General features: G+C 43.2%; 1 protein-coding gene and 1 long non-coding RNA gene across 8 annotated transcripts in view; one reads left to right on the top strand and one right to left on the bottom strand.

The window, feature by feature from the left end:
- The window catches only part of LOC113588379 (cadherin-related 23), a 35,065-nt gene extending 29,768 nt beyond the window's left edge, over positions 1–5,297 (top strand). The window contains exons 27-36 of one of the 3 annotated variants that reach the window (XM_035531500.2): positions 233–489; positions 643–740; positions 827–947; positions 1,060–1,139; positions 1,390–1,430; positions 1,566–1,626; positions 1,962–2,091; positions 2,207–2,329; positions 2,452–2,559; positions 3,088–5,297. In XM_035531500.2, the coding sequence (XP_035387393.2) occupies positions 233–489; positions 643–740; positions 827–947; positions 1,060–1,139; positions 1,390–1,430; positions 1,566–1,626; positions 1,962–2,091; positions 2,207–2,329; positions 2,452–2,559; positions 3,088–3,414 (1,346 nt within the window). In that variant the 3' untranslated portion in view covers positions 3,415–5,297. The remainder of the gene's footprint in view (positions 1–232; positions 490–642; positions 741–826; positions 948–1,059; positions 1,140–1,389; positions 1,431–1,565; positions 1,627–1,961; positions 2,092–2,206; positions 2,330–2,451; positions 2,560–3,087) is intronic. The other 2 variants (XM_081724390.1, XM_081724391.1) reach the window with 2 other exon arrangements.
- Positions 5,298–11,255: 5,958 nt separating this feature from the next.
- Positions 11,256–16,766, bottom strand: LOC113588384 (uncharacterized). Of its 5 annotated transcripts, none has more exons than XR_014126689.1 (6): positions 16,354–16,766; positions 16,152–16,219; positions 15,430–15,491; positions 14,646–14,798; positions 12,385–13,223; positions 11,454–12,082 (listed from the first exon to the last, which is right to left on the bottom strand). It is a non-coding gene; the product is annotated as an uncharacterized LOC113588384 (long non-coding RNA). The 5 variants fall into 5 exon arrangements; XR_014126688.1 differs by lacking the exon at positions 15,430–15,491 and adding an exon at positions 13,867–13,917; XR_014126687.1 differs by lacking the exons at positions 14,646–14,798; positions 15,430–15,491 and adding an exon at positions 11,256–11,388 and having other exon boundaries at positions 11,871–12,082; positions 16,354–16,758.
- Between the last annotated feature and the right edge of the window lie 10,487 nt (positions 16,767–27,253).

Raw genomic sequence — 27,253 nt, 5'->3', positions numbered from 1 at the left:
ATGATGTGTTTCCTGTGCTGCGTCACGGTGGTGTGAAATCGTCCTGAAAACCACCAACACTGAATGATTGGTTAGATCACTGACGACACTAATGTCTTTTGAGGGATGTTCTGGTTACAGATCACATGATTGTCCTTATTATTTATTTATTTGTTTACTTGAAAAAATAATGAATTTGATTAAGATGAGGCTTTTATTTCCTGTGTAATTTATTTCCTGCCGTTTTCTCCAGGCGAGACAGACGGCATCATCCGCACGCACGAGCTCTTCATGGCATACCGCCCTGGCTACTTTCTGGTGGAGGTGTTGGCTCGTGACCTGGTGGGTCACAGCGACGTGGCCCAGGTGGGCCTCTACATCCTCCGTGAGGACCAGAGAGTGAAGATCATCATTAACGAGATTCCTGACCGAGTGTGGCTCTTCCAGGAGTCCTTCATCCACCTGCTATCAAACATCACCGGCGCCATAGTCAACATGGATGACGTACAGGTGTGTGTGTGTGTGTGTCGGGGTGTGTGGATGTGGGTCCACAGGTCTGGTTCTTCACTATGTATTTAGGTACCTGCAGCTGTTTGTGTCTCGGTAATTATCCATCTCACCTAACCAAAGCTCAGCCTTCCTCCCGTGTTTTTCCTCCTATAGTACCACGTAGATAAAAAGGGGTGGGTGAACTTTTCCCAAACCGACGTCCTGATCCACGTGGTGGGCCGTGACAGCAACCGCATCCTGGACGTGGAGAGGTGAGCACATCTCCGGCCTTCCCTGGCCGCCACACACACTCAGAACCCGGAGCTCTGTGGGCCTGACCCAGCCCGTTTTGCTGTAGGGTGATCCGGCTAATCGACGAGAACCGGGAACAGCTGAGGACCCTGTTCCGCAACTACAACATTGTGGACGTGCAACCTGCCGTGAGCGCACGTGCGCCCGAGGACCTCACCACCATGCAGGTGGGCGTGGCCAAAGCTGCTGGTGAAGATCGGTGTTTCAATTACATGGGATTCTAAAACTGATTTAAACATATGCGTTCTTCATATGCTCTCTCTCTCTCTTTCTCATTAGATGGCTATAATCATTCTAGCTGTGTTGCTGTTTTTGGCAGCCATGCTATTTATCTTTATGAACTGGTATTACCGAACAGTGTAAGTGAAATCTTATTTTTGTCTAATGTCCACACAAGTGTATATATATTATATATATTATATATTTTTTGGCAAATACAGCTGAGTAAATAAAGAATAATCAAATTATTTAGGCAATAATTTAAAATCATTCATTTTGTGTTAGTGCCAAATCAAACTGAAAACAAAATCTAAAACACATAAAACGTCATGCTACTCATATGACGTGTGTGTGTGTGTGCGTGTGTACGTGTGTGTGTGTGTGAGACAGGCACAAGAGGAAGCTGAAGGCCATCGTTGCTGGCTCTACAGGTAAGCCTGCTGCCTCACAGAAGAGGAAGTTTGCAGCGTGATGCGCTTCTCCCGGGAAGTCCGACAAGCATGGCTTTGTGTGTGTCATACACACACTAACATGCCCGATATATTCCTTCCCTGCCTGTTGTCTAGGCAACCAGGGACTCATGGACATTCTGGATATGCCTAACACCAACAAGTACTCATTTGAAGGGTGAGACAGAGCATCGTGATACAGACACACAAACAAATAAACAACACGCGCTTTAAACCCTGACACTCTTCAGAACTGCAGTTTGGGTTTCAGAGAGTTAAGAGACCATCTGCATGCTATAAAAATGTTTACAAAATCCAGCCAAACCACCCTATGTGTACTACAGAAGTGTGAGCTCAAGAGTCAGTGTTAGGGGACATAGCTAGTGTACACACAAGTACTTCTCTCTATCACACTGGACTGGTGTGTGTGTGTGTGTGTGTGTGTGTATGCGCGTTTGCATGTGTGTGTGTGTGTGTGTGTGTGTGTCTGTGTGTGTGTGTGTGTGTGTGCAGAGCCAATCCTGTTTGGCTGGATCCGTTCTGTAGAAACCTGGAGCTGGCCGCCCAGGCAGAGCATGAAGACGACCTCCCTGAGAACCTGAACGACATCCCAGACCTGTGGAACAGCCCAGCCCGCACCCACGTCAGTCTCTCTCACACACACACACACACACACACACACACACACACACACACACACACACACACAAAATGCCTAATCCTCCAAACAAACCCCTTGGTCTCACCCTCGGGTTCAGGGTACGTTTGGCAGAGAGCCACAGGCTTCGAGACCAGAAGATGACCGCTACCTCCGCGCTGCCATCCAGGAGTACGACAACATCGCCAAGCTGGGTCAGATCATGAGGGAGGGGCCCATTAAGGTGAGCGCCCACTGCGTGCTCGCAGACACACCCATAAAACATGACCAAGCTCAGATCTCCGTTGCTGCGCTCTGTGTGTAATTGGATGCCATGTCACATGACTAACCCTGCTGTGTGGTCAGGGCTCACTGCTCACCGTGGTATTGGATGATTACATGAGGCTCAAAAAGCTCTTCGCCGCCCGTCTGGTTACCAAGTCGACAGGCACTGACCACTCGTCAATCGTAGAGGTGGGAGGCTGTGTGTGGGTGCTACTCTAGCGCTTCCCCTTCTGGGTGGAGGACGTCTGTCTCACGGAGCCGTCTGCAGGCTTCTCTTTCTGACACTAGAGGGAGCCCTTTTCCAGACATAAACGAAACTTTCCCCACTGCTAGTCATGCTGTCATGTTTGATATGTCGCAACTGAACTTAGTGGATGTCTGGAAAATTGGCCCCATGGTTTATTTTTGCACTATGCACTCTGCTAGCCCCTTGCTGTTTCAGTCCTTGTGCACTAGAGGGCACTGTTTCACCCTTTTGGATTTTCATATGGTAAAGGTTCTCCCTTTGCTTCACAGATCTCTGGCTTCTTCTTTGCTGAGCGTCACCCAAACTAAAGAGACGTGAACATCTGAACATTTTGTTAAACTCTTTCTCTCTCACTCTCTCATACTCTCTTTCTCTTTCTCTCTTACACTCTCTCACTTTCTCTCACTCTCTCTTTCTCACACGCGATCTTACTTTCTTCCATCCTTCCATCACGACTTCACCCCCCACAGCTGGTGCAGAGCGACCTGGACGAAGACGAAGACGAGCAGGTGGGCGTGGCCGGAGGGAGGGTTGGGACCCTGCGCTTCAGGCACAAGCAGCCCCTGGAGCTGCGAGGCCCCGGGGGCGTGCACGTGACTCACGGCAGCACGGGCACGCTCCTGACAGCTGACCTCAACAGCCTGCCCGAGGACGACCAGCGGGCGCTGGCCCGCTCTCTGGAGGCGCTGCACGCCGAGCGCGATGGCCGCACCGAGTCGGCCAAGTCCACCCCGCAGCACCTCCACAAGGGCAGCGATGCCATCTCAGGCAGCCCGCTGGAGGTCACGGAGTTATGACTAGCCGAGGCCTCGCTGGTCTGAGGGGGGGCACCGACAAGTCGCTCCCGGACTCGCACTACGCCGACGCCGCCTCGTTCTCACTTCCTGCTGTGAGGGTGGGGCGGGAGGAAGGTGGTGGGTGGAGCATATGGGCTGCAAAATCAGAAACCTGTGGGTGTGGTGAACCATGGGGGAGGCGGAGCCTGTATGGAATCGGTAATCTGAACAATGGATGGTCAGAAATATAGGGGAGGGGTCAATACATGTACGGATCCAAGCTACATATTTGCATCCCTTCCTGGATTTTGCTTGATTGTAGAACTGTGATAAGACAGCGATAGAAAAATCAAAACAGGTGCTTTGCCCCCTCGTCTCACACACACACACACACACACAAACACACACACAAACACACACCTGCGCACTCACGCAAGCCCTCTCAGACCAGCGACAGGCCGAAACACAAACTCTAGGATTTATTTTGTACTAAACTGGGTGCCGTGGATTACTGACCTCAACTGTGTTTGCTGGAACATACGTATATACATAAGAAAAGGAAGCAGAATGTGTACTGCAAATCCGTGATTTCCTCTGTAAATCTGTGATTTTCTTTGTAGAACTCCTGGACTCGCGGAGCACAAATGACTCTTCTCTTTGTCACTAACTGACCTGACTCGACCTGACTCGTCCTGACTAAGGAATCATAGCCTCTGCTACAAAAGTTAAGATCAGAGTAAGACATTTTAAAAAAAGAGAGAGAAAAAAAAAAATTAAAACTAAGAGAAAAAAAGCCCTGATTGATGACTGGTGAGAAAGTCTGCTTGGCCTGAGCAAACAGTTTTACTGTTGCAGTCTTAAACCCAGCTGACCTGACACAAGCCAGAGATGAATCTTAACAGTGCAAACATCCTGTCACTTTGGCTGGAAACCGTGAAGGACCTCGGGACGTACGCTTGCAGAGGAAAGACAGCGGGAAATAAATGAGGGAATTTGGGTTTGTTTAACAAAAAATAAAAGAGCCTAAATCATCCCCCCGACCCATCGTTGTTGTAACACTGCCACCTACGAGAAAAAAAAAAAAAAAGATTTAACTTTTTTTTAATTTTTTTTTAATGTTTTTTATATGAAAAAAAATATATATAAAGGAGGAAAACAAATCTGACTGACCAAAATGAGTGAAAATGGTTGTTAAGACAAATGGTTGTTAAGGAAAATGGTTGTTATAGATAAATGGCTGTTGTAGCTGATCAAACCTTATTTTGTATATGAAATTTTAAGTTATTTTAGCTGTTGAGTTGTGTGTCTCGAGTGTGTCTGGCCTATTTTTTTTTTTAATCTCCCTCTTTTTTGGTAAGATGTTATTTTTGTCATTTCTGTGTCGTGTCACCAGCTCTGGGTTCACAGGACGGAAACCTTGTCCGATGGTGATAATAAAATATGCAACGATACTGGGCCTCACGTTACTGAGACAGCATGGTGAATTCCACTCCACGCTGGTGCGGGACACCGGTGCAGCTGAAGGCAGAAACCCACAGATACCGTGTGGGTGAACGCTCTAGAACCTCAGCCTGTAGCAATCCGATTTGAAAGGAAATGGCCATGAATTACCGCTCATCAGTTGTTAGGAATTCTTGGGAAAATTGTGTAGCATCCATCAGCTCTGGAGTTTATTTAACCCATTCTATGTTTATTTAAGTCCAGTTGGACCTTAACTAAACACAGCATGTTGGTTTTAGGGTGTTAATTTAACACAGAATTGGCGATGTCTGAATAAGCATGAAGTCCCCACTAATGCTGTTATTTAGTGACTTAAATGATCTGGAATATAATTTCGTATAATTTAGTATAATTTACTCATAACGGAAGAAAGATGGAAAGCATGTCTGCATAATCAAGATAATAAAAGTGTTTACAATGGTATTAGTCCTGAGACACTTACAGTGGCTGCCGTGAAGGTCGTTGCCCTGATTCAGACATAAGGGTCGTAATCTAGCTGGTGCTGGCAACAGGGCGGTGTAGAAATGACCAACACCACATCATATTATTTTGTTTATAGTTGAGTTTATAGTTTGGTTACAGTTGGTTATAGTTCCACTTTTTTTCTACAAATAAATGTCAGAAATGCGTTGGCGTGTACCGGGATCAATTTAGGCCCCCTCCAGCAGATGGCAGTGTAACTTCACTGTTACATTACCTCTGCAGCAGGTTCTTGAATTGAGCTTCAAAGATCGGCCTGAAACTGAAGGATATAGTGTATACAGTATATAAATGTAACAAGACTCCTCAGAGGTCACACGTCATATCTGCCATCTGTAATGTAACCCGTACTACATAGAGGTAAAAGATTTGCCGGTGTAGTACAGGAACTCTTTGAAGCAGAAGCGGGGCCTGTCACACCTGCAGAGTTTCTGTCCTCCATTCCTCACATGTGATTGGTTCTTCCCTGGTGTAACACAGTTGATTGCTGAAATGTAGTGCGCTCGTGGCTCTTGGGACTGCCGCCCTCGGGCCGGAGGCCTACCGTGGGCTGTGAGGCTTTGATCAGAGATAAGGATAAGGGAGTGTGTGCAGCATGTATGTGATGCCACACTGCACCGCCTGAATGTCCCAGTGCCCTCATAGCCTTCAAAGCACTTCCATACGGTGACATAACAGCCCCGGGCCCCCGCATGAACACCGCGCCACCCCACGCAGGGCAGTAGTGTGAAGGGCTGACGTGCGTGCGCACACACACACACACACAGAGACCCACATGGGGATGATGATGACACACAGACCCACATCGGATGTCCCGGAGATGATGACACACACAAACAGACCCAAACAGGTATGATGACAATACACACATAGACCCACACAGGATAATGACCACACACACACACAGACCCAAACAGGTATGATGAGAATACACACATAGACCCACACAGGATAATAACCACACACACACCCACACATGGCTGATGACAGTACACACACAGACCCACACAGGGATGATGACAACACCCACAGACTCACGCGGGTTGTCCGGGAGAAGATGACACACACACAGACAGTATCCCTGTCTTTCCGTAACCTCCCGTTGCTTTGAGCTGGAGACATCAACAACAGCTCTTTGTTTCACTTTGTTAATCTTAATGCGTGTTTATCTCTGTCTTCATCTCCGTTTCTGTCCCTCAGTTACGGCTGCTTCTCCACAAATGAAACAACAATCAAAACGACCAGACAAAGGGCCCAAAGAAAGCCTCTCACACACACACACACACACAATTGTGACCCAGTGCTTTCAGAGGCTAAGAAACTTTTGTGCAATCGGAAAAGCACAGACAGGTTAGATAAGGCCATACCTGGGGAACACACGGGAGTGCGAAACAGGATGTGAGGGTTGGAAGTAGAGAGGATAAACACAGATGGCTGTTATAGCAGCAGCCCGGGGGTGGGGGGTGGGAGAGTAGCATCGGCTCTGCTGCAAACCGGAAGGAGGGAAAATGACCCTGCCCACAGGGGGGCACTAGTAAGAGATATGCTCTCCAAGCAGCCATTATCTCATATCATGCTTAAGGAATTGAGATACTTACATAATGAACACTGCAGTGTGTGTGTGTGTGTGTGCGCTTGGGTGTGTATGTGTGTAAGCGAGGACACGTGAACTAGTTTATAGCTGCATCTATAGGCATAAAGTATGTTTTTATGAACAGTAGATGTATGACATCTGTCTTGAATTTTGTGTGCATGGTTTGTGTGTGTGTTCTTGTATGTGCACATGTACGCTTGCTGGTGTGCGGGTGTGTATTATCATCTGCTGTCGTAACTCTCATGCAGGCTGTCTGGTTGAGCCTCAGAGCACCAGAGTGTTTCTCACAACGCTGGAGATACGGGGCTACACTGATCAAAGGCAAAAACCGGCTTTACCTCTTAACAAGTCCCAGTCCGTGAGCTATCGCAAACAAACGCTTCCACAAGGCCCGTCCAGTCAAAGTCATTCATATCAACAACACTATTAGTTATTATTATTGGTAGAAGTAGTAGCAGAAGTAAAATTAATATTAATTGTATAATGTTTATGTTCCTTATCTTGTATCTAAGACATTAATACATAACCACAATAGTTTTCTTGAAAGCATTTGTCTTTTAAACGGTTAAAACTTGTCTATTAATGGTATCTATTAATTACTATTCTGGTAATTAATGGTGTCTATTACTATTACTCAAGTTACTATTATTAATAGCCAAATTTTTGTGGTTTCTTAGTAGCTACATGTGCATTAAATGTGAAGGTTGAGAAGACAAACAGTTTTGAGAAGACAAACTAAAGTCCTCTCAGTCCAAACTGGAGTCCTTTCAGTCCAAACTGGATCCTTCATGTTGCTGACATATTGTGGTGTGGATGACATTGTTGACATGCTGTGGTGTGGATGACGTTGACATATTATGGTTTGGATGACATGTTGTTGACATGGTTTGGATGACATGTGGTGTGGATGACATGTTCATATGTTATGGTTTGAATAACATGTTGTGGTGTGGATGACGTTGTTGACAAGATTATAGTTTGGATAACATGTTGACATGTTATGGTTTGCATGATGTTGTTGACATTGTGGTGTGGATGACATGTTATTGACATGTTATGGTTCGGATGATGTTCACATATTGTGGTTTGGATGACATATTGTTGACCGGTTGTGGATGTGCTTGAATGAGCCTCAGATCACCTGTCCCATTTTATTTGTGTTCTTTAAAATAAAGCCACTGAACCTGTCTGTCTATAAAACTGTTTGCCTTCCTCTGGCATTAAAGGTCATGCAGTCCACTCTGGACCACCTAAGACACGAACCAAATCCTCCCTTATGCATCCATGAGATGTCTACACTAGTGTGTTGTGTGTCCACCGTGCCTGCATGCAGTACACATGTATCCAGGGTGCCGGCGGTTCTTTACAAAGTATTCATTTGTTACATTTTATAAATTTTAGACATTAATAAGTCTAAATTGTCTTAAATTTGAAATTTTGTGGTGGTAAACCTTTATGCTTCAGAAATGTGTCTTTGATATCAGCCCATTCAAATTTCAAAAATAAAATTCCTGACTAATGCGGTTATATGTCAGTCGCTCAATCAGACTGTGAACCTGAAAACTGCCTAGTAAAGATGACAAGCTCCATTCTGGTTATTCAAACTGGTTATAACTGATTTGTTTCCACACTTAATGTTGTGTAGGGGGTAAAATGCAGAAAAAGACAACTAGGAAACAGTGAACATTTCTTTTTTACATCAACAGAGGAAAACTTCAGTCAGCTGTGGTAACAGTTTATTACCATTAACTACTAATTAAAATATCTACATTGGAAACCTGTCATTTATGTTAGAAACTTTGAATATTGTCATCGCTAGCATTTTTCACACATCTGAAACACAGGTTAGCTAACCTAGCTACTTATTCTTTAGCTAGTTATTCTTATGAATAACTTACATCAGTAATTAAAGGAGGAAAAATCTGTATGGATATATTTTTTTAAATCAGATACCAATTTCGGTATTTTTCAATCTTGTTAGCACATGCCCTAACAAGTTAGCTTAGCCATCTAGCTAACTAAATAATGTTCCCTGGCTAACCAAACCTAGTCCCAGGCACTAGCAAGCTTTGGATCTCGACAGGAAATTTTTGTCAGGCTGATTCATCTGACACTGTCCATCTCTACATGTTTCACTCCCTTTATAATTGTGAAACTGGATATATATTTTTCAAATATTTATTAAACTCCTCTCAGAAATCAGCTCGTAGAGCTAACTTTATCTAGCTAGCTATGCTATCACTAGCAATCTCCTATAAGAACACTTATCGCTAGCTAGAGGTTTTTGGTTTTTTGCTTCTATTGTATTAATTGCTTTCGATATCGTCTTTGCACAAAATCTGCCTAATTTAGCTGGCAAAATTTATTTTTCTGTCAGATTTTGTCACTTTCTTGCCCACTTGGTTTATTCAATGTTTTTATGCCTCTCTTCAAAATGATGAGCTCTCAATATTAGTCTGTAAGTATATAATATTTATTTAAGACTTATTCAAAATTATTTTAGTTTTGTATATCCACACTGCAAATTTGGCCTTAAATTACATTTGAAGTATGATTTTAAAAAGTCTTTAAAAGTATTAAATCTGATATGGTGTCCATGGTATGTTTTCCACTGGTAAAAAACTTTTTTGCGTGTGTGAACATGATCATCGAATGTGTGTCTGAATACGATCAGACGAGGAGTGTGTCTGAGCATAATCAGACCAGGAGTGTGTCTGAACATGAACAGCAAAGCGGTGTATCTGAAAATGATCAGCAAAGGAGTCTCTGAATTGCTGCCAGTGCGGATATCATTAGTCATATTACTTTGTGAGTTTTATGGTGCAAGCACCATGGTGAATGAATACATTTCCATAAATACTGTAATGGAAATAAGCAGTAATGTACAGTAAAACAGTATAGTGAAGTTTGCAGGGTAATGGTGAATGTATCATCACCATAAGGGACACAATACAGTACGCAATAGCGAAAGCAAAACTAATGTTGAAATAAACAGCTGTCAGCAGCCTTAGCTGAGTTCTCAACTCTTCTTTGTAAAGCACTCTCGAACAACATGTTGCCTGATTTAATGGATGTGACAAAACCTGGTACGGAATATCTGACATGACTGGTATATTAAAAAAAAAAAAAAAAGTCTGAACAGCCCTTTTCACCAAAGTCTCCTCTGCAGAACTTTCTCTCACGATCGTCGTAAAACACAGGAGTCATGACGCTTATCTTCTTATTTATGTGTTTGCCCTTCTCCTGTGCAAACAGCCATTTCATGAAGCTCTGGTGTAATTCTTGAATGTACAGACGTGTACACGTTCATGGGGGGGGGGGGGGAAGAAAGAGAATCGAGTTCAGCATTCGCCTGAAAGGGCCCATTTAGTTTTGACAGGCCAAGTTTTAAGGGCGAGTATAAAAATGTCAGAGCCCATACGAGAGTGAGTTATCCTAGCCGGCCCTGGGCAGCCTGTACCGGGGCTATGGATGGCTGGGACAGAAATGGGGGGTTTTTTCAGTCCAGAGAGCTTGCTTTTATTAGTCCAGAGGAGAGATCCATGCCTCCTTAGAAGCACAGATCTTCAAATTCCACTCCGCCGTGAACGAGTCATCTAATTAACGTTAATCCGGTTTTAATGGCCTAACATTCCGACTCTTCACCACACCGATGGGATCTGTGAACTTGACTCGGGCATGGAAGAGGGAGATGAATGGATGGAGAATTGGACTTCTAGCAGACTTCTGAGTGTAAGGAGCACCGAATGAGAGGTCCAAAGTAAAAAAAAAAAAAAAAAAAAAAAAGATGTGTGCCTACAATGATTCTGTGGTATTCTGAAGTGTAGATATTATTCGAAATAGAAGCATTCATTTGTTTTTCTTTTCTTCATTTCGTCCTTTTATGGAGATGATTTTAAAGCACCTCCCCCGAAATAAAATATAAACAGCCTATGACTTTCACCAAGGCTGCAACTCTACATTGAAAGTGGAGTTAATCTCAGACAGAAGATGCTCACAACCACGTCAGCTCTCAGCAAGACGTTTCTTAGCCATTTTACTTGAGGGTTGACTAGTGGACCAAGCCACAGTGAAATCCCATGAAAACGTTCAGGGTTTACAGATTTCCAGCTTCAAGACCGCAACAGCCCAGAATCGGATGGTTCTGACGGGGAGACGTAACCAAGACGATACCAAAATATTTACTAAGTGAATAACAAGAGCATTAAGTATTAAGGCATCGTTTTCACTGGCTGGTGATTTGTCTGCTTGTACAAGCAAAGGCACTAACCCTAACCCACTAGAACAGAGCTCTTTCACGATCGGAGGAGCGGAGAGAAGCAAAATTCGGGTGCCGTCCTGCTCTGTAAACAGCGTACAGTCGCCGGAGAAAGAACAAACGATGTTGGGTTCAGCAAGGTAGCCCAGGTATGTAGGCCTCCCTGCCACACACACACACACACACACACACACACACACACGCTGCTGTTCCATTACTATCTTTGCAGAATGTTTACAATGACGTGTTTATTTTTTTAGTTTACTGTAGGTTTTTTTTTTTTTTTTTTCTGCAAACATATCCACTACCTTAACCTTTAGTAACCTATAAAAACTTCTGCCTAAAGCAATTTCTCCTTGTGGGGATGAGCAAATTGTCACAACAATGTTAAAAGTTTCATGTTTTGCTTTCATTTTCAGAAACCTTCCCCTCCTCCCTTTTCTCGCTTTCTTTCCCTTAAAACAAAAAGGTGTCCGAAAAAGTAATGAGCAAGACAAAAGAAAGGAGGAGAGAAAATGTCTCACTGCAGAGATTTGGGACCACGCTGGCCCAGGTCTGAAGTCTTCCTGTCCGCTTCCACATTGCCCACTGAAAGGTGGGACTCTTACTTTCTTCTGTTATACCCCATTCCTCCTTCTTGTTTACCTGATCACCACAGGGACCGGAGGGTTTGAGCTTCAAATGCTGATCAGAGGGTTCTGATGTTCTCTTTCTTGCGGCTGTGGTCGAGTGTGCTTTGGCTTGGCCTGAGAGTCTCGGTATTATCCACTGTGTTCCAGGGCTTCAACTCACACAGTGCGCCAAGGCCTCACCAGGTGCTGAAACACCTGAAGTGTCATAGCTGGGGTCATGAGCACCTGTGCATACGCATGCATGCATACATATATACACACACACACACACACACACACACACACACACACACACACACACACACACACACACACACGTCATATGAGTGGCATGACATTTTATGTTTTAGACTGTATTTCGTCTTCAGTTTGACTTAAATGGCAATAACGCAAAATGAATGATTTTAAACTATTGCGTAAATAATTAGTTATTATTTATTTCCTCAGCTGTATTTGCCGAAAAATATAATATATATACACACACACCGTTGTGTGGCCATTAGACAAAAATAAGATTTCAGAAATACCTTGCACCGTTCGGTAACACCAGTTCACACAGAACAGGGACCCTCCTTTCCTTTGCTCTAGAGAGATGCTGGAAACATCAGAAAATTTGATTTTTTTTTTTTTTTTTTTTACAGAACACGAATATCACTTCAGATTTCTTCTAGACAAAATTAAACTCTTAACATATCAACCTGACATTATGCTTGCATATGGGGACACGCTGAAAATGTCCCACCTATGGCGAGGATGTGGTTCATAAGGTCATACCTGCTTTATCAGGACACACATAACAATACACAAAAATGGCTATTCTACGGTAATAGAAGGACAATGATGGTTTACTAGAACTTGACTATACACAAACACAAACACAAACATGATGGCTTGATGCATTGCCAAGACAGGCACGATTAAGAGGAACAGGTCCTTGTGTTCAACAATCCCTGGACACTTTCAATAATAAAAAATATCTTTAAACTGAAAATTTACTAGGCTCTAGGGGAAAACTCTGTTTTCCTAGATTCTTTAATAAGTAAACGAAAACCACCCAAATCTAAACAAAATTATGATTTATTAAACACTTTGGCATGTCTTTGAATATAAACTCTTCAGTTAGACTGGTTTTCCTTTTAAATGTGATCCCTCTGTTTCTAACGAAATCTCTTATATTTTGTTCAGCCTGCCAGCACAGGATCCTCAGCGTCCTGCACTGCTGACATTCTGCACATCATGGCCAGTCTTCCTTTGGTTATATGAGGCTTGAAATGTTTCAACACAGCCTTTATTTCCTGTTTAGACCACAGTGTTCTTGTCCTCTTCCCAGGTTTTTCCATTTCTGCTGTGATATTGCCATTGCTCACTGTCAAAGAAAAAACAGATTACTAATTTTGTATTAAGTAAATGCAAAATATTTTACCATCACAGAATTACAAATGTTTGAGAATACTGTTGTGATCATGAAATAGATCATGGTGATTAACTGCCATATAAATTGCGATTAACAATTTAATGCCCCCCACTGTATTCAGAGAATAAAGTACAAGCTTTAAGAGGCCAAACTGGATTGGTTCTCTTGCTTCCTAGCAGCCAATACTTATTAGCTCCCAACGGACAACAGAAACAGCTTGTGCTCAAATAAACAAACATTACTTCATGCAGTCCTTTAAACGTGTTAACTTAGAAGATGAAACATTATTGTTCTTGTAAGTCCCATGACATTTCAAAAGTGTTTTCTTCTTTCTTTTATTTACATATATTTGCCTTAATCCAACTGATGAAACCACACCCAACTCACAGTTTGCTGTGGTCACAAATAACTGTGATCATCGTAAATAGTTCCAATCAGATGATTAGGAAATATTTGTGACACCTATTGCTGAGAACAGATGTAGTAAAATAAAACATTGGTGAACACTGTCTTTATTGCACAGCAAACAAACCTTGCAAAAAGATGATCATTTTGGCAAAGAATGGCTACGTTAAAAAAGGTGCACATTAAATACCATGAGAGCATCCAGCAGCATTGATTTTATCTGTCTGGGTCTTCTGTGTCCCTATAAAAAGGAATGGCACTGAATCTGTTCCTCTGCATACTTTGTTAGCCCCTTTCACCCAGTTCTTGTAATTATTATTTGGGTAGTGGATCATTCTTAGCACTGCAGTGACTCTGACGTGGTGGTGGTAGTGTGTTAGTGTGTTTTGTGCTGTCACAAGTGGAGCAGAAACAGCAGTGCTGCTAGAGTTTTTAAACACCTCAGTGTCACTGCTGGATTGAGAATAGTCCAACCAAAAAAATATTTAGCCAATAGCGTCATATGGGCAGTCCTGTGACCACCAATAAAGTGGTGATAGATGACCTATCGTCTCCAACTTTACATCTACAAGGTGGACCAATAAGGTAGGAGTGTCTATCAGAGTGGACAATGAGTGGACACAGTATTTAAAAGCTCCAGCAGCACTGCTGTGTCTGATCCACTCATACCAGTGCAACACTCACTGACACCCTGTGTCACCGCAGTGCTGAGCATGATCTACCACCTAAATAATACCTGCTCTGTGGTGGACCTGTGGGGGTCCTGACCATTGAAGTACAGGGTGAAAGGGGGCTACCAAAGTATGCAGAGAAACAGATGGACTACTGTCTATAAATCTAGAACTACAAAATGCTCCTATATATTAAGTGGAGCTGATAAAATGGACATTGAGTGTGGATACAAGCAAATGGACTTAATGAAGTGGCTGGTCAGTGTATAGCTAAAGATAAACATAATGTCATCCATACCAAAAAAAGCTTTCCATTGTAACGAAATTCAAACATGAATACTTTTAGGGCATCTTGATATATTCTGTCTCCTTTCACATTCATGTTTGCTTATTAGGTCTCCTCTGTATTGCGAAAGAAAATCTCCCTTATCAAAATGGACACAGCTGAATACTTCACGGCCAACATGAGGAAACAGAGAACATGTTAAGACAGTATTTCTCAGTCCTGGGCCTGCTTTTTTGCTAATGGAAAACACCACATCAAACTACATTCACGTAAAACAAGTAAATACATACAGGCAATTAAACAGAAATATAAATTCAGATAAAGGTAATTTAATATGTTTCACATCAAACCCATGTTTGTCTTTACAAGTAGATGTAAAATATGCAGCTTCTTCTTTTGGATTACGTTTTCTATTTCTCAGCGCCATGGCAACCATTTTCCAAAAATATTCTTGTTAAGTTTTATTTTGTTCTTTTCATATATAAAATATTTAGTCTCTTTATTTGTTTGAATCTGCTCAAGACTTATTTACAGCTAATGTATCACACTTCTGCATTTTTGAACAAGCTATGAGTTTCTGAATAGCTGGAGTATACTCTGAAAAGTGAATTAACATAAATAATGCAGGGACAACTGTCTTATAAGGACAGCCTAGTAATAAAAGTACATGGCTGACTAATTATGGGATAGATTTATCTAATTAGCATTGCTTAGTTTGCAAAAAAAAAAACAACAAAAAAAAAAAACACATGATGTCAGACTTAACTGATCAGTACAAACTAATCAGTAGACTTACAGGGATTATTTTGAGTGATTCTAACGATGTGATTCAGCAGCTGCTCTGCCTGAGTGAGTTATCTACAGGTATAAAAGGTGTTGTATGACATCCACACATCTACAGAATGACTGAATTCAGTCATAGTAAACCCCATAAACAGCACGGAATTACTAAACTAGCTCATATTCACGCATATAAACCCTGAATAGAACATATTGGCACATATTCAGACCTTATAAACAACAGAGAATGATTGAAGTAACACATGCTCAGGAAAAGTAAATCCCCATAAACAACAGAGAAGGACTAAACTTAACACCCAGACCAGTAAAATTCCACCAACACTGATTAGCTAGCTGACAGGCTTACAGGCTATCATCTAATAATATTCAGACATTGGGCTTCAAGATGAAACATTTACTAATAAATTCAATACAAATCAAAAGAATGTGGTATATGCTTCTCACAAGCTTTATACAGTGTTCAAGCTAAAGCTAGTCATTAGCTATATGTAATAAAGCCAGAGTGGTGAAGAACATAAATATATAACACCGTTAGCTTGATGCTAACGTCACATTGAAATCCCATAGAGATGCTAGCGGAAGCTATCTAAATAGCTTTCTCAGACCTCGAATAAAACCTAATTTCTCCTTCATATATATCTAATGCACTAATAAATGTTTCTAGTTGTGTTTCAAGACAAAGCCATTCTTAAAATGTTATAAAGCCGATTGCCTTACCTTATTTTCCTGTGCGCTTAGGTGTTAATATTATGGGACGTTCAGCATGGTGCGGCCTTTTAAACCCCCTATGAACAACAAAGAACTGAATTAGCATGTTTTAGGTACAGTAAACCCCATAAAGAACAGATAATTAACTAGTATTAGCTATATTCTGGTAGATGAAACCCATAAACAAAATAGAATAACAACTAGCACTCACCCAGCCCAGTAAAATTCCACCAACACTGAGTAGCGAGCAGACAGTTTTAACCACCATAATCTAATAATATTCAGACTTGGGATTTAAGGTGAAATATTTACTAAGAGATTCACACTAAATCAAAAGAATATGGTGTATATATGTGTGTCCTACAAGCTTTAAATTACCGTGTTCAAGCTAGAGAGTCATTATAGGCTGTATTAAAGCCAGTGTGGTGAGGTAATTATATAACCCCATTAGCTTGATGCTAACGTTACATTGAAATCCCATAGAGATGCTAGTGGAAATTAGCAATATTGTCGCGGGGCTAAATGGCTTCCTAAGACCTCAAATAAAATCTAATTCTTATTCATACATTCATATGTATCTAATGCACTAATACATTTTTATAATTTAAACAACAGACGAAAATGTTTATAAAGCTGACTACCTTATTTGATTTTCCAGTCTTTTAATATTATGGGATGTTCAGTTTGCTGTGGTCGCTACATTCCTGATTGACACAGCCTTTAGCCATTCAGAGCTCAAGCAGCCAATCTAAAGCTCAGCCAATCAGAAATCAGAAATCTTAACACGGGGGACACACAGGCGCTGTTCCGACACCAGACTACCGGGGGCGCTATACTAAATTCTGAGATAACACTGTGTTAAGTGACTGTCATGGTTTGCTGGTGTATAAGGACATGGCACCAAAGTTTGAGAGGGAGTTTCTCTCACTTAGGTAAATGTGTCTACAGTGCTGGAATTATGAGGACACCAGCCCTGTCCTCATAAACGCAAATGTCAGTACATAATCAGGTGAAAAGTCCTCGTAAACCACAAAAACCAACACACACACACACACACACACACACATACACACACACACACACACACACACACACACACACACACACACACACACACACACACAGCATTCAGAACTGGTTATCCTGTATCCTATTCAGCTGTTCTCCAAACCCCAGGCCTCTCTGCATGAGAACACATGCTCTGCTACCCCTGCCTGTGACACATATGTTTGTGTCTTCTCCAGCACCGCTGAGATGTCTCTGTTAATTACTGTGAAACTGTTTCAAAACAAGAATCTAGACATTTAAGAACAAGACATCAATATTACAGTCTTATGATGGGCAACTGGGGACAATCCACATTCTTTAGGGACCATTTGGTATCTGGATTAACCAAACGTTTTAAATTATTTATTGACAAAAAAATGTATTTGACGAGCAGACACATGCAAGCAGTAAAACCTAATAAATTTCAGTCGTATCCTAAACACACACTTTCTCTGACACGCACACAAATACACACACACACACATACACTCACACACACACACATGCCTGTCCAGTTAGCCCTTGGTGTGGATGATTACAGTGGAGCATTTCCAAATGATGGTGACAGCAGGAATACAGCTGGAGACCAGGGCTGGCGTCTGGGGGCAGGAACGTCTGAGTCTGGGGGCAGGAACGTCGTGGTTCGGGGGCAGGAAGGTCAGAGTTCAGGGGTAGGAACATCGCAGTCTGGTGGCAGGAACATCGCCGTTCGAGGCAGGAACGTCAGAGTATGGTTGCAGGAACATTGTAATTCAGGGGAAGGAACACTGGAGTTCAGGGACAGGAACGTGAAACCTCAGGGACAGGAACATCAGAGTCTGATGGCAGGAATGTTGGAGTTCAGGGGCAGGAACGTTGGAGCACGGACTGGTGTCTGGCACACACAGCCAGCCTCACTCTCCCCACCAAACACGTGGCAACACCACACTCACAATGACCTTATGACATGTTTGGACCTGTAAACACGTTGGACTCTCAGACCTCTGCGTGAATCATTTCACTGAGCTCAGGGGATCTTACCCAAGTTTCCCAAAAGCATCATAATACATAGATCACTGTTAAATGATAGCGCAAGTATCTCACGGAACACTCTCTCATTTATAAGGATCTTAACGCTATAATGTTTTTGGGAAAGGGCCCTGTTATTAGAAGTGTTCCACAGGGATGCTGGGAAAAAACTGATTCCTGTTACTGATTCCTCTGTAGAGGTTTTCATCCCTCCTCCAGTCAGGATGTCTGAGACCAGATCACTCCTGCCACACTGCTGCTGAAGACAGAACCACTGAAGTTTGTGGTGCTCTGTTTTACATTAAACAGGTTCCTTGTGCCTTGTAAAGAAGGTCCTGAGCAGTGACTGTCACTGCTGGTGTGTGTTGTGTGTCTACAGTGTGAGTTGTGCTTTATCACTGTACCTCTGCTGGTGTGTGTTGTGTGTCTGCAGTGTGAGTTGTTCTTTATCACTGTACCTCTGTAAGGGAATAACAGACAACTCCCAGGTTCTGCCAGAACAGACTCAGAGCTCAGAATGACCTTTTCTAAACTCGGTACATGTGTCTTGGCAGATGGCCAAAGACTAGAAGAGTCTGCGTGGTTTTCATTAGACTGGAGACCACACGCACATCTGATCTTCTCAAGAGAATGCGCAGTCAAAATAATAGACACAGAGAGGGAGACTTCATCCCTGGCCAGCTGAGGCTTGTATCTGCATCTATACAGGTTTCACACTGACTAAGGCCAGGGAGACATGAGGCTTTTTCTGAGCACACTTTCACGTATGCAGTGTTTAGTTCATTTGAATCCAACCCTGGTGCGTTTCACCCTGTGGTACAGTTAATTTGGGCAAGTGTGAAAACAGCAATCGCACTCATGCCCACACCAAAACGGCTATTCCTGGATGGCTTCCAAGAGAACCCTGGTGTGCGGCCACATTGTAGTGTTAACGTGTTTCGCCCCTGCTCTGTGTTGTGGTTTCTGAGGCACAACAGACTAATCAGGAGGCAGGAAACTGAGCTGAAGTGCGACTACGTTGTCCTGTCATCGGACCCAAGAGCTAATTGGGCAGAAGCGTCGCTCCAACGATCCGAACCTCAAGTACGGCTCGGCCTGAAACACCATGGATCAAGACTAATGGAAGGCAAGCATCAAGACTCTTCTCTGTCCTGGCTGCCAGATGGTCTTGGAACGCAGACTGAAGACTTGTCTATATTTGGAATATTAAGAATGACCATTGATCCTGCACCTGTTGGGTAACTGTATAGTTTTATATTGTTTGTTATTGCACTTGCCATTGTCTGAGACAGAGCGAATGCATGTTTTACACTTCTAGGCATCAGCATTGATCCCTGTAATTCAACAGAATTCTAGTTCATTGGTAACCTCCTTCCTGGGTAGGATACATTTGATAAATAAATGACAAAGCACTTTTGTAAGTCGCTCTGGATAAGAGGGTCTGCCAAATGCTGTAATTGTAAATATTATTTTTACTGTGGATATTTTAGTTTTATGGATGAATTAGTTTAACTGTGGAGATATTAGTTTAACTGTGGAGATAGGTTTTGCTATGCAGTTTTTAAATCTTAGTTAAACCTAAGGTTCAGTAAGTTGTAACGTTGGCCCGAGTGCCGCAGAGCAGGACGCACAGACTCCCTTGACGTAGTGAAACATTTAATGACATAAATCATGAACGACAACAGCAGCACTCACACACAGGGACAATGGTGAACATGAACATACAAACAGTTTAAACACCAACAGAGACAGTGGCGTTTAATGTTTACACTAACAGAGACATAAGCAATGACAACGACAATTAGTGAAGGACATCGACACTAACAATGACCAATAATGAGGCAAACACTGACAGGGATTTAAATAAACAGACAAACAAACAATCAACATTAACCCTGTGCAGGTGTGACTATAAACAAATGTGAACCACCCCCCCGCGCACGCAACAGGCCGTACCACGTGACTGGTGGGGGGGGGGGGTTTCCATGACAGAAGTCTTGTCCACTGAATAGCGAATCCGGAACCACAGTACACAATATACACATTATGTTATGTAGCTGCTTGTCAAGTGATTGGAAAATAACTCCACTACTATTGAGACCCAATTATTTATGGAAACATCATTTGTTAATTAGCGGTAGATGTCACATCGGTCTTGAATGTAGCTTCATTAGTTAGACTACTTTTGCTATGTAGCCTAGCTTGGAGTTGAGCTAGAGTTCGGTTTAGAGTAACTTTAACATAGCTGGTAGTGTTTGTAGAGGAATTTGTAGTTTAGTTATCTACCTTTTTAACGTAGCTTCTCCTATACTGCGAGAAAAAACAAACAAACACAAGAAAAGCATAAAGCCCACAAAAACAGTAATGCTTTGAAACATGCTGTCCTCATAACACACTCCCAAACTTTCCTGCTTTCTGGAATAACTGAATCTTTGAAGTTTGAAACCAAATCAGACCAAACAGAAGATTTCACTCTGGTCATATTGGCCAAACAGCATAATATGTGTCCTGTGATGTAAATGCCTACTCTGGGCTGAGGAATCCACCCTGCCCAAGAACACAATAAACCTCACTCTTGAGTGACAGTATTAGGTGTCAAGTGATATAATGTCTATTCACTGACAAAAATCACATATTTGAAATTAAACTTGTAGGCCCTTCCAAGGAGTGAGTAGAAAGCCTTTAGCTTGTTGCAGTGAAACGTTTTATTTACAGGTGAGTAAAACAGCAGTGCAACACATATTCCCATAAAAGTGGTTTAAAAGTATTCAGATCTTTAGCCAGCACAAGATTTGGAGCAACATGAGTCTAGGGCAGCGAAGCCGCAAAGACAATATCTTCTAATACAGCGGAAAAGTCTCCAGCCGATTCCCGTCTCCAACCGGTCTTCTTGACTTCCCTCATCTGACTGTATGTCTAGCTGATCATTCACCATCTATTTACCCCGGGCTCCTCCCACTAGTTGGAGTGGAACAAACCATCATGAGTTTAGGGTGATAGAGAAGGTCACAATCATCAATAGAGGCTGAATACAAACGTACAGTATGCATGGCCATCCATCATCACAATACTGGTAGGCACATATTCATCTAGGTTCATGAACTCAGTCTCTCTCTGTCTCTATAAGCACACTTCCCAGGGTTCCCCTTCTCCTGGCTCGGCCTGGATCCTGCTGGCACCAGAAGAGGACTCCACCTTGGTCGCACATCATCCTATAGGCTTCTCCAGAGGTCAGTACGTTAGTCTTTATTATACATGGTGTTAAGGTAGAGGTCAGGTGGTGGGACAGTGACCTCATCACATAAATACAAAGATTTTACTGAAGCCAGTTTTTCTGTGCATGCTATGATATATTATCCTTAAATGCACCTTCAGTTAAAGGAATTCATTGGCCTGACAGTCTTCTGTATAATCACCTTTATACAACCCATACACTTGGGTCTGGCAACTTCTCAATTCAGCACTGTATGACTGACTTACAGGCAAATGCATGGAATTATCTCTGCAGGACAGTGTGTGTTACTGAGAACTGGAGCTGCAGGACAGTGTGTGTTACTGAGAACTGGAGCTGCAGGACAGTGTGTGTTACTGAGAACTGGAGCTGCAGGACAGTGTGTGTTACTGAGAACCGACGCTGCAGGACAGTGTGTGTTACTGAGAACTGACGCTACAGGACAGTGTGTGTTACTGAGAACCGACGCTGCAGGACAGTGTGTGTTACTGAGAACCGACTCTACAGGACAGTGTGTGTTACTGAGAACTGGAGCTGCAGGACAGTGTGTGTTACTGAGAACCGACGCTGCAGGACAGTGTGTGTTACTGAGAACTGACGCTACAGGACAGTGTGTGTTACTGAGAACCGACGCTGCAGGACAGTGTGTGTTACTGAGAACCGACGCTACAGGACAGTGTGTGTTACTGAGAACCGACGCTGCAGGACAGTGTGTGTTACTGAGAACTGGAGCTGCAGGACAGTGTGTGTTACTGAGAACCGATGCTGCAGGACAGTGTGTACACAGTGGCTGTAGAATGGTCTGAGTAGCGCAGAACACATTAGTGTCACATCAGTGTCACAGGTCAGTGAACCGAAGTTGCTTAACAACTCTTTCTTGCACCAATGCAATAGGAAATGCGCATTGCACGGCTCACGTGTAACTCGTTCAAACAACTGTCCGTATTTCAGGCTCACAGTCATAATTTGGCCTGTCTGCACGGTCAGCGGGCTTCCCTCCTGTGTGTGAGGAATCTTCAGTCGGACCACAGCAATACCACCCAACAACGCTAGGCGGAATTAGGTTGTATAGTGCCTATCAATTGTTCAGAACAGCACTTCACAGGAGCTGCAGGTAACCAGTCCATTAAGTCATGCACACACTGCTCAGCTTCACCGAAAGACATTGTAGGTCGTTCCACATAACGAACACGAACAGGCCATCTAGAGTGAGTGGCGAACAGGGTCCCAGGCCTCTACCAGAATCTCCTACGCCCTTCAGAGGGGCGGGGCTCTGGCCCCTGCAGGAATGGGCGGGGCTCTGGCCCTTGCGGGGGAGTCTTGTGCGGTCTGGACCTCCTGAGATCTCATTCATTGTGCGAGCTGCCACACCGATTCAGCCGCCCGTTTGGGAGATAAGCCCACACCGGTTATCTCTGCAGGCATCTGGGCTGTATAAACTCTCTGCTGTAGGCCATTGTGAAGAGCCCCAGGTTGCTTCCCTTCACCATGCCAACTCACGGAACAGGTGCCAAGTACACACACACGTGCACACACACCCACACCCACACACACACACACACACACACACACACACACACACACACATCTATGAATGGGGGTCTGTGGGAGAGCAGAGGTGATTGATAGCATTTTGTCCCATCTCTCTGGGGAATTCTGAAGAAGGATGTAGTTTATCTTTTATCCCTTTGACTCTTCCTGACCAGGGCAGCGATTGTTCCCCCCGGCGGCACAGTGATGCAGGAATTTGATTGTGATATCCAGGTGGAATCAGACAGACCTCAGAATGGAGCCCCTGTCAAGTGATGTCATTAATGCATCTCAGATGTAATTATGTGGTTATAGTGGCTGTTATCATGTCACACTCTATCACAAAAGGGAATTCCTGGAAGCGTATTTGGAGCAAGAAGAACAATAAGAAACCAGACGAGGAATCTCACTCTCACCTCAAGTAATTTGTACTTTTGTAGGGGGGGGGGGGGTGGTGATGGTGAATAAATCTTTTAGGACCTCACTGAACCTCTGGCTATGAAATAGTTTGGCCCACAGTTTGAGGTCAGAAACCAAAGTGATGAATATTTATTCATACTAGTGTGGAGCTGTTGCTAGGAGATGAATTTTCCCTTTTTTTTTTTAAATTTAATTTAATTTTTTAATTGTGAATGATAGATTCAACATACCTGCACAGTGCCACACGTATTTATGACACGGTGTCAAGACCTGCGGTGCACAGAGAAGATGTCACGCAAGCGTGGTCCAACTTCAGGCATCAATGACTTTTAAAGGCCTGCAGTAGTTCAGACAAGCCTGTGATTCCCGCTGACACTTTAACTGAAAGGCTCTTTTGTACATTTTGTGCGAAGTTTATGTGTCAAATAGCTCTCTGCACAGGTCTGCTCTGTGCACTCTAAACCATATCTTTGCTGTCAGACAGTTATTGCGTTATATGTAATTAATATTTTATATATGTCACAGTCCCTATCTTGTAATCTGTAACAACCCGTGCTTGTTTTGATTTTAAGCCATTTATTCATGAAAAACCTCGATTATTGAGTTTAAGGTTGCGAGCTTCATGAAAAACCTAATCAAAATGCAAGTGAAAATGTGAAAACTAATAACCAAAGACAAATATCGCTCATGTTTGGGGAGCAGAGGTGGGAACGGGTTTGTCACACATAAATAAATCAGACGTAAGAAGCTAATAAATCGCCTGCAGAAGGCGTATGAATGCTTTCTTGTGCCACAAAATATTAAGCTATGCAAGTGCCTGCAGACGACGGATACTTGGACTGCCCGGAGGCGGTGATGGCCAAGTCGTGTCAAGTAGTCGGCGGCGCTAGCCAGCTCGCTGCTGCGCGCGGACTCTGCAGCGCGTGATTGATGAGCGCGAACTGGAGTCGACCCGCAGCCAGCGCGCCCCGAACACAGCGCGGATTCTGCCGGGGCTGGAGCGCAGAATTAATGCCCCACTGGAACTAATAACGCTGTCGTGTACCTTCGTCCGACTCACCTGTGTAAGAGACGACATGCTTTGATTACGATGCAGGATCAGAACTTTTTAAATAGCGTCTCACTTGGGTCCAATTTCATATTCATTTGTATTAATGGCATTTAACCCATGCTTTTTAGCCAAAGCGACATACAATTGTGATGGAGAACAACTTGCACAATTGAGGGTTAAGGGTCTTGCTCAGGGGCCCAACAGTGGCAACTTGGCAGTGGTGAGGCTCGAACCAGCAACCTTCTGATTGCAAGTCCAGCACTTAGTGTCCCAGAAAACTTATCATTCGCATCATTGTTCACAAAAATCTCACGCACGCGTGAAAGGACGTTCACGTACCTCACAAAATTGCTGCATCACTTGAGCTTTGAAGCCGGGAAATGAAGAGTGAATCGGCCGTGTAGCTTCTGCGTTTGGTATCAGTACCACAGTCTAAATATTGCCCCTGTAACGCGGGTGTATGTGTCAAGGTGAGGTTAAGCAAAACACCACAGCACTCACAAGGGAAGGTTTGTGGACAAACAAGCTGTATATTTGCTTGGCAAATGTTAGCTTTAATAATGAGAGGAGCATGATTCCGCGCGCCGTCTCCCCGCCGTTTTCATACTCAGCCGCTGATGTTTTAACCAAACGCCCCTGAAAGCTTGTCGCAGAGCGTGAAATTGCCTGTATGTTTTGTTTGCAGGATTGTAAACCGAGCTTCTGAATGCAGATTGTGGCCTAATGTGCATACATGCGTGTATGTCTGGTGTGTGTGTGTGTGTGTGTGTGTGTGTGTGTGTGTGTGTGTGTGTGTGTGTGTGTGTGTGTGTGTGTGTGTGTGTGTGTGCTCATGCATGTATGGAACTGTTTGACTCTATTGGTACCTTCTTCTGGAAAATTAAAAAACTAAAAGCTGAAAGATAATCTAAGTTTAGGTATTGCTTTAGTTTGCTAGGGTAACACAAATCAGTAATATAAGTCTCCTCTCTCTCTCTCTCTCTCTCTCTCTCTCTCTCTCTCTCTCTCTCTCTCTCTCTCTCTCTCTCTCTCTCTCTCTCTCTCTCTCTCTCTCTCTCTCTCTCTCTCTCTCTCTCTCTCTCTCTCTCTCTGTGTGTGTGTGTGTGTGTGAGACATTCCGAGCTGGGTTCAGTGTGAGGTTTCCTTTCACTCATCAGCACTCATTGTATAAAGGTGGCAGTGCAGTGCACAGTCGAACATTCCTGTGCACCCACCAGCAGAGCAGTGAATTCCAACCTGCTCTCAGTTGCTCTCTCTCTTCCTGTCTTCTTGTCTGTCTTTCTTGGTCTTTGTCCTGTTCTCTCATCTCTGGCTGTCTCCTCTCTCTCTCCTTCCATCTCTCTATCTCTCTCTCCCTTTCCCACTTTTTCTGTCTCGCACTGACTCTCTCTTGCCTTCCTCTCTCTGTTTCTCCCTCCTTCCTCTATATGTCCACACTCTCTCTCTCTCTCTCTCTCTCTCTCTGTCCACTCCCTGTCCCCGTATCTCCCTCTCTGCCTTTCTCTGTCTCTCCCCTCTTCCTGTATCCCTCTCTCTCTCTCCCCTGGTATGGTTATGTGGGTTTATGGGAGTGAAAGCTTCTCCTCAGGGTGAGTGTGGTCCATGTTGCTTCATCATCTGAAGAGAACCCTAATGGATGAGCAAACACACTCACTGCCCACACTGCCGGCCCAGAGGAGGACAGTATGTGTGTTTATGCATGCTTAGATGTGACTACATGTTTGGCATTACGCTGCCTCTTCATGACTTGTGGTTATATGCAGTTGCGCTCTGACTTCAGGTGGTTCAGCTCGGGTTCTGACCAGGTCATTTCGGATAGACTGAAAGTTGTGCCGCCATGTGGATGAATTTGAACCATAGCATGGAATTCCTCTGAGACAAGAGCAAATGCATATGAAAAATACAGTAAGACACATAAACTTGTAATTTATTTAGAGCTAATCATTTATGTAAAAGTACTGATTTATGTTAAAGTACTGATTTTTGTAAAAGTACAGATTTTACAGGAAGAAGCACTACTGCAGTCCAGAGCATGTGGAAACAGTGGAAACACATGTCAAAATTTCATTCTTGTTTTGATCTGTAAAATCAGGCTTTTATGAAGCAGTGTTCAGTCATAAATATGTTCAGTCATAATGTCTCTGCTGTTGTGGGTGAATGCTAGAGCTGCAAAAAGCTGCTTAAATTTGATTAAAATTACATTTAAAATTAGAATTAAAGCTTTTATATAACCTTGATGTTAGGTCATGATAACTTCATATCAATACTATACTACATTATCATTTCATTACTCATACTCATCACTGTAGTGCTCTTCACTGTAGTGCTCTTCACTATAGTGCTCTTCACTGTATTGCTCATCACTGAATTGGTCGTTGGAGTGATCGTCACTGATTGATACTCACTGGAGTCATAACTGGCGTGGTCATTACTGTGGTCATCACTGGATCAACACTGTAGTAATGTAACTTTTACATGAACCTCAGCATTTGCCAGAAGTTATATTGTATTGTTCAGGTTTGTGTGTCTGTCTCTGTCTGTCTCTCTCTTCTAGGTTTATGGTGATTAGGGCCATGATATTCAGAGATGTAGTCCTCTGTAAAGATGATGGCTACCCAGGGCTGTTTCCCGCTGTCCACATGACCTCTGCCAGCCCCACTGTACTTTAGATTTGCATTATTAGCAATATAAGATCCTTTGTGCATGATCCCTGATAAAATACACATCATCATAACTTTATTTGTTCTCTGTTTGTGTTAGACAGGTTTAGCTACTGCATATTCTTTTTGGGAAATGAGTTTCTTTGGGTTTTGTTTTAGGGCG

Source organism: Electrophorus electricus, chromosome 12 (genome assembly GCF_041902795.1).
Source record: "Electrophorus electricus isolate QZ-2024a chromosome 12, ASM4190279v1, whole genome shotgun sequence".
NCBI lineage: Eukaryota > Metazoa > Chordata > Actinopteri > Gymnotiformes > Gymnotidae > Electrophorus > Electrophorus electricus.
The sequence above is the reverse complement of the archived record's forward strand: the minus strand, read 5'-3'. Positions and strand labels throughout refer to the sequence as shown.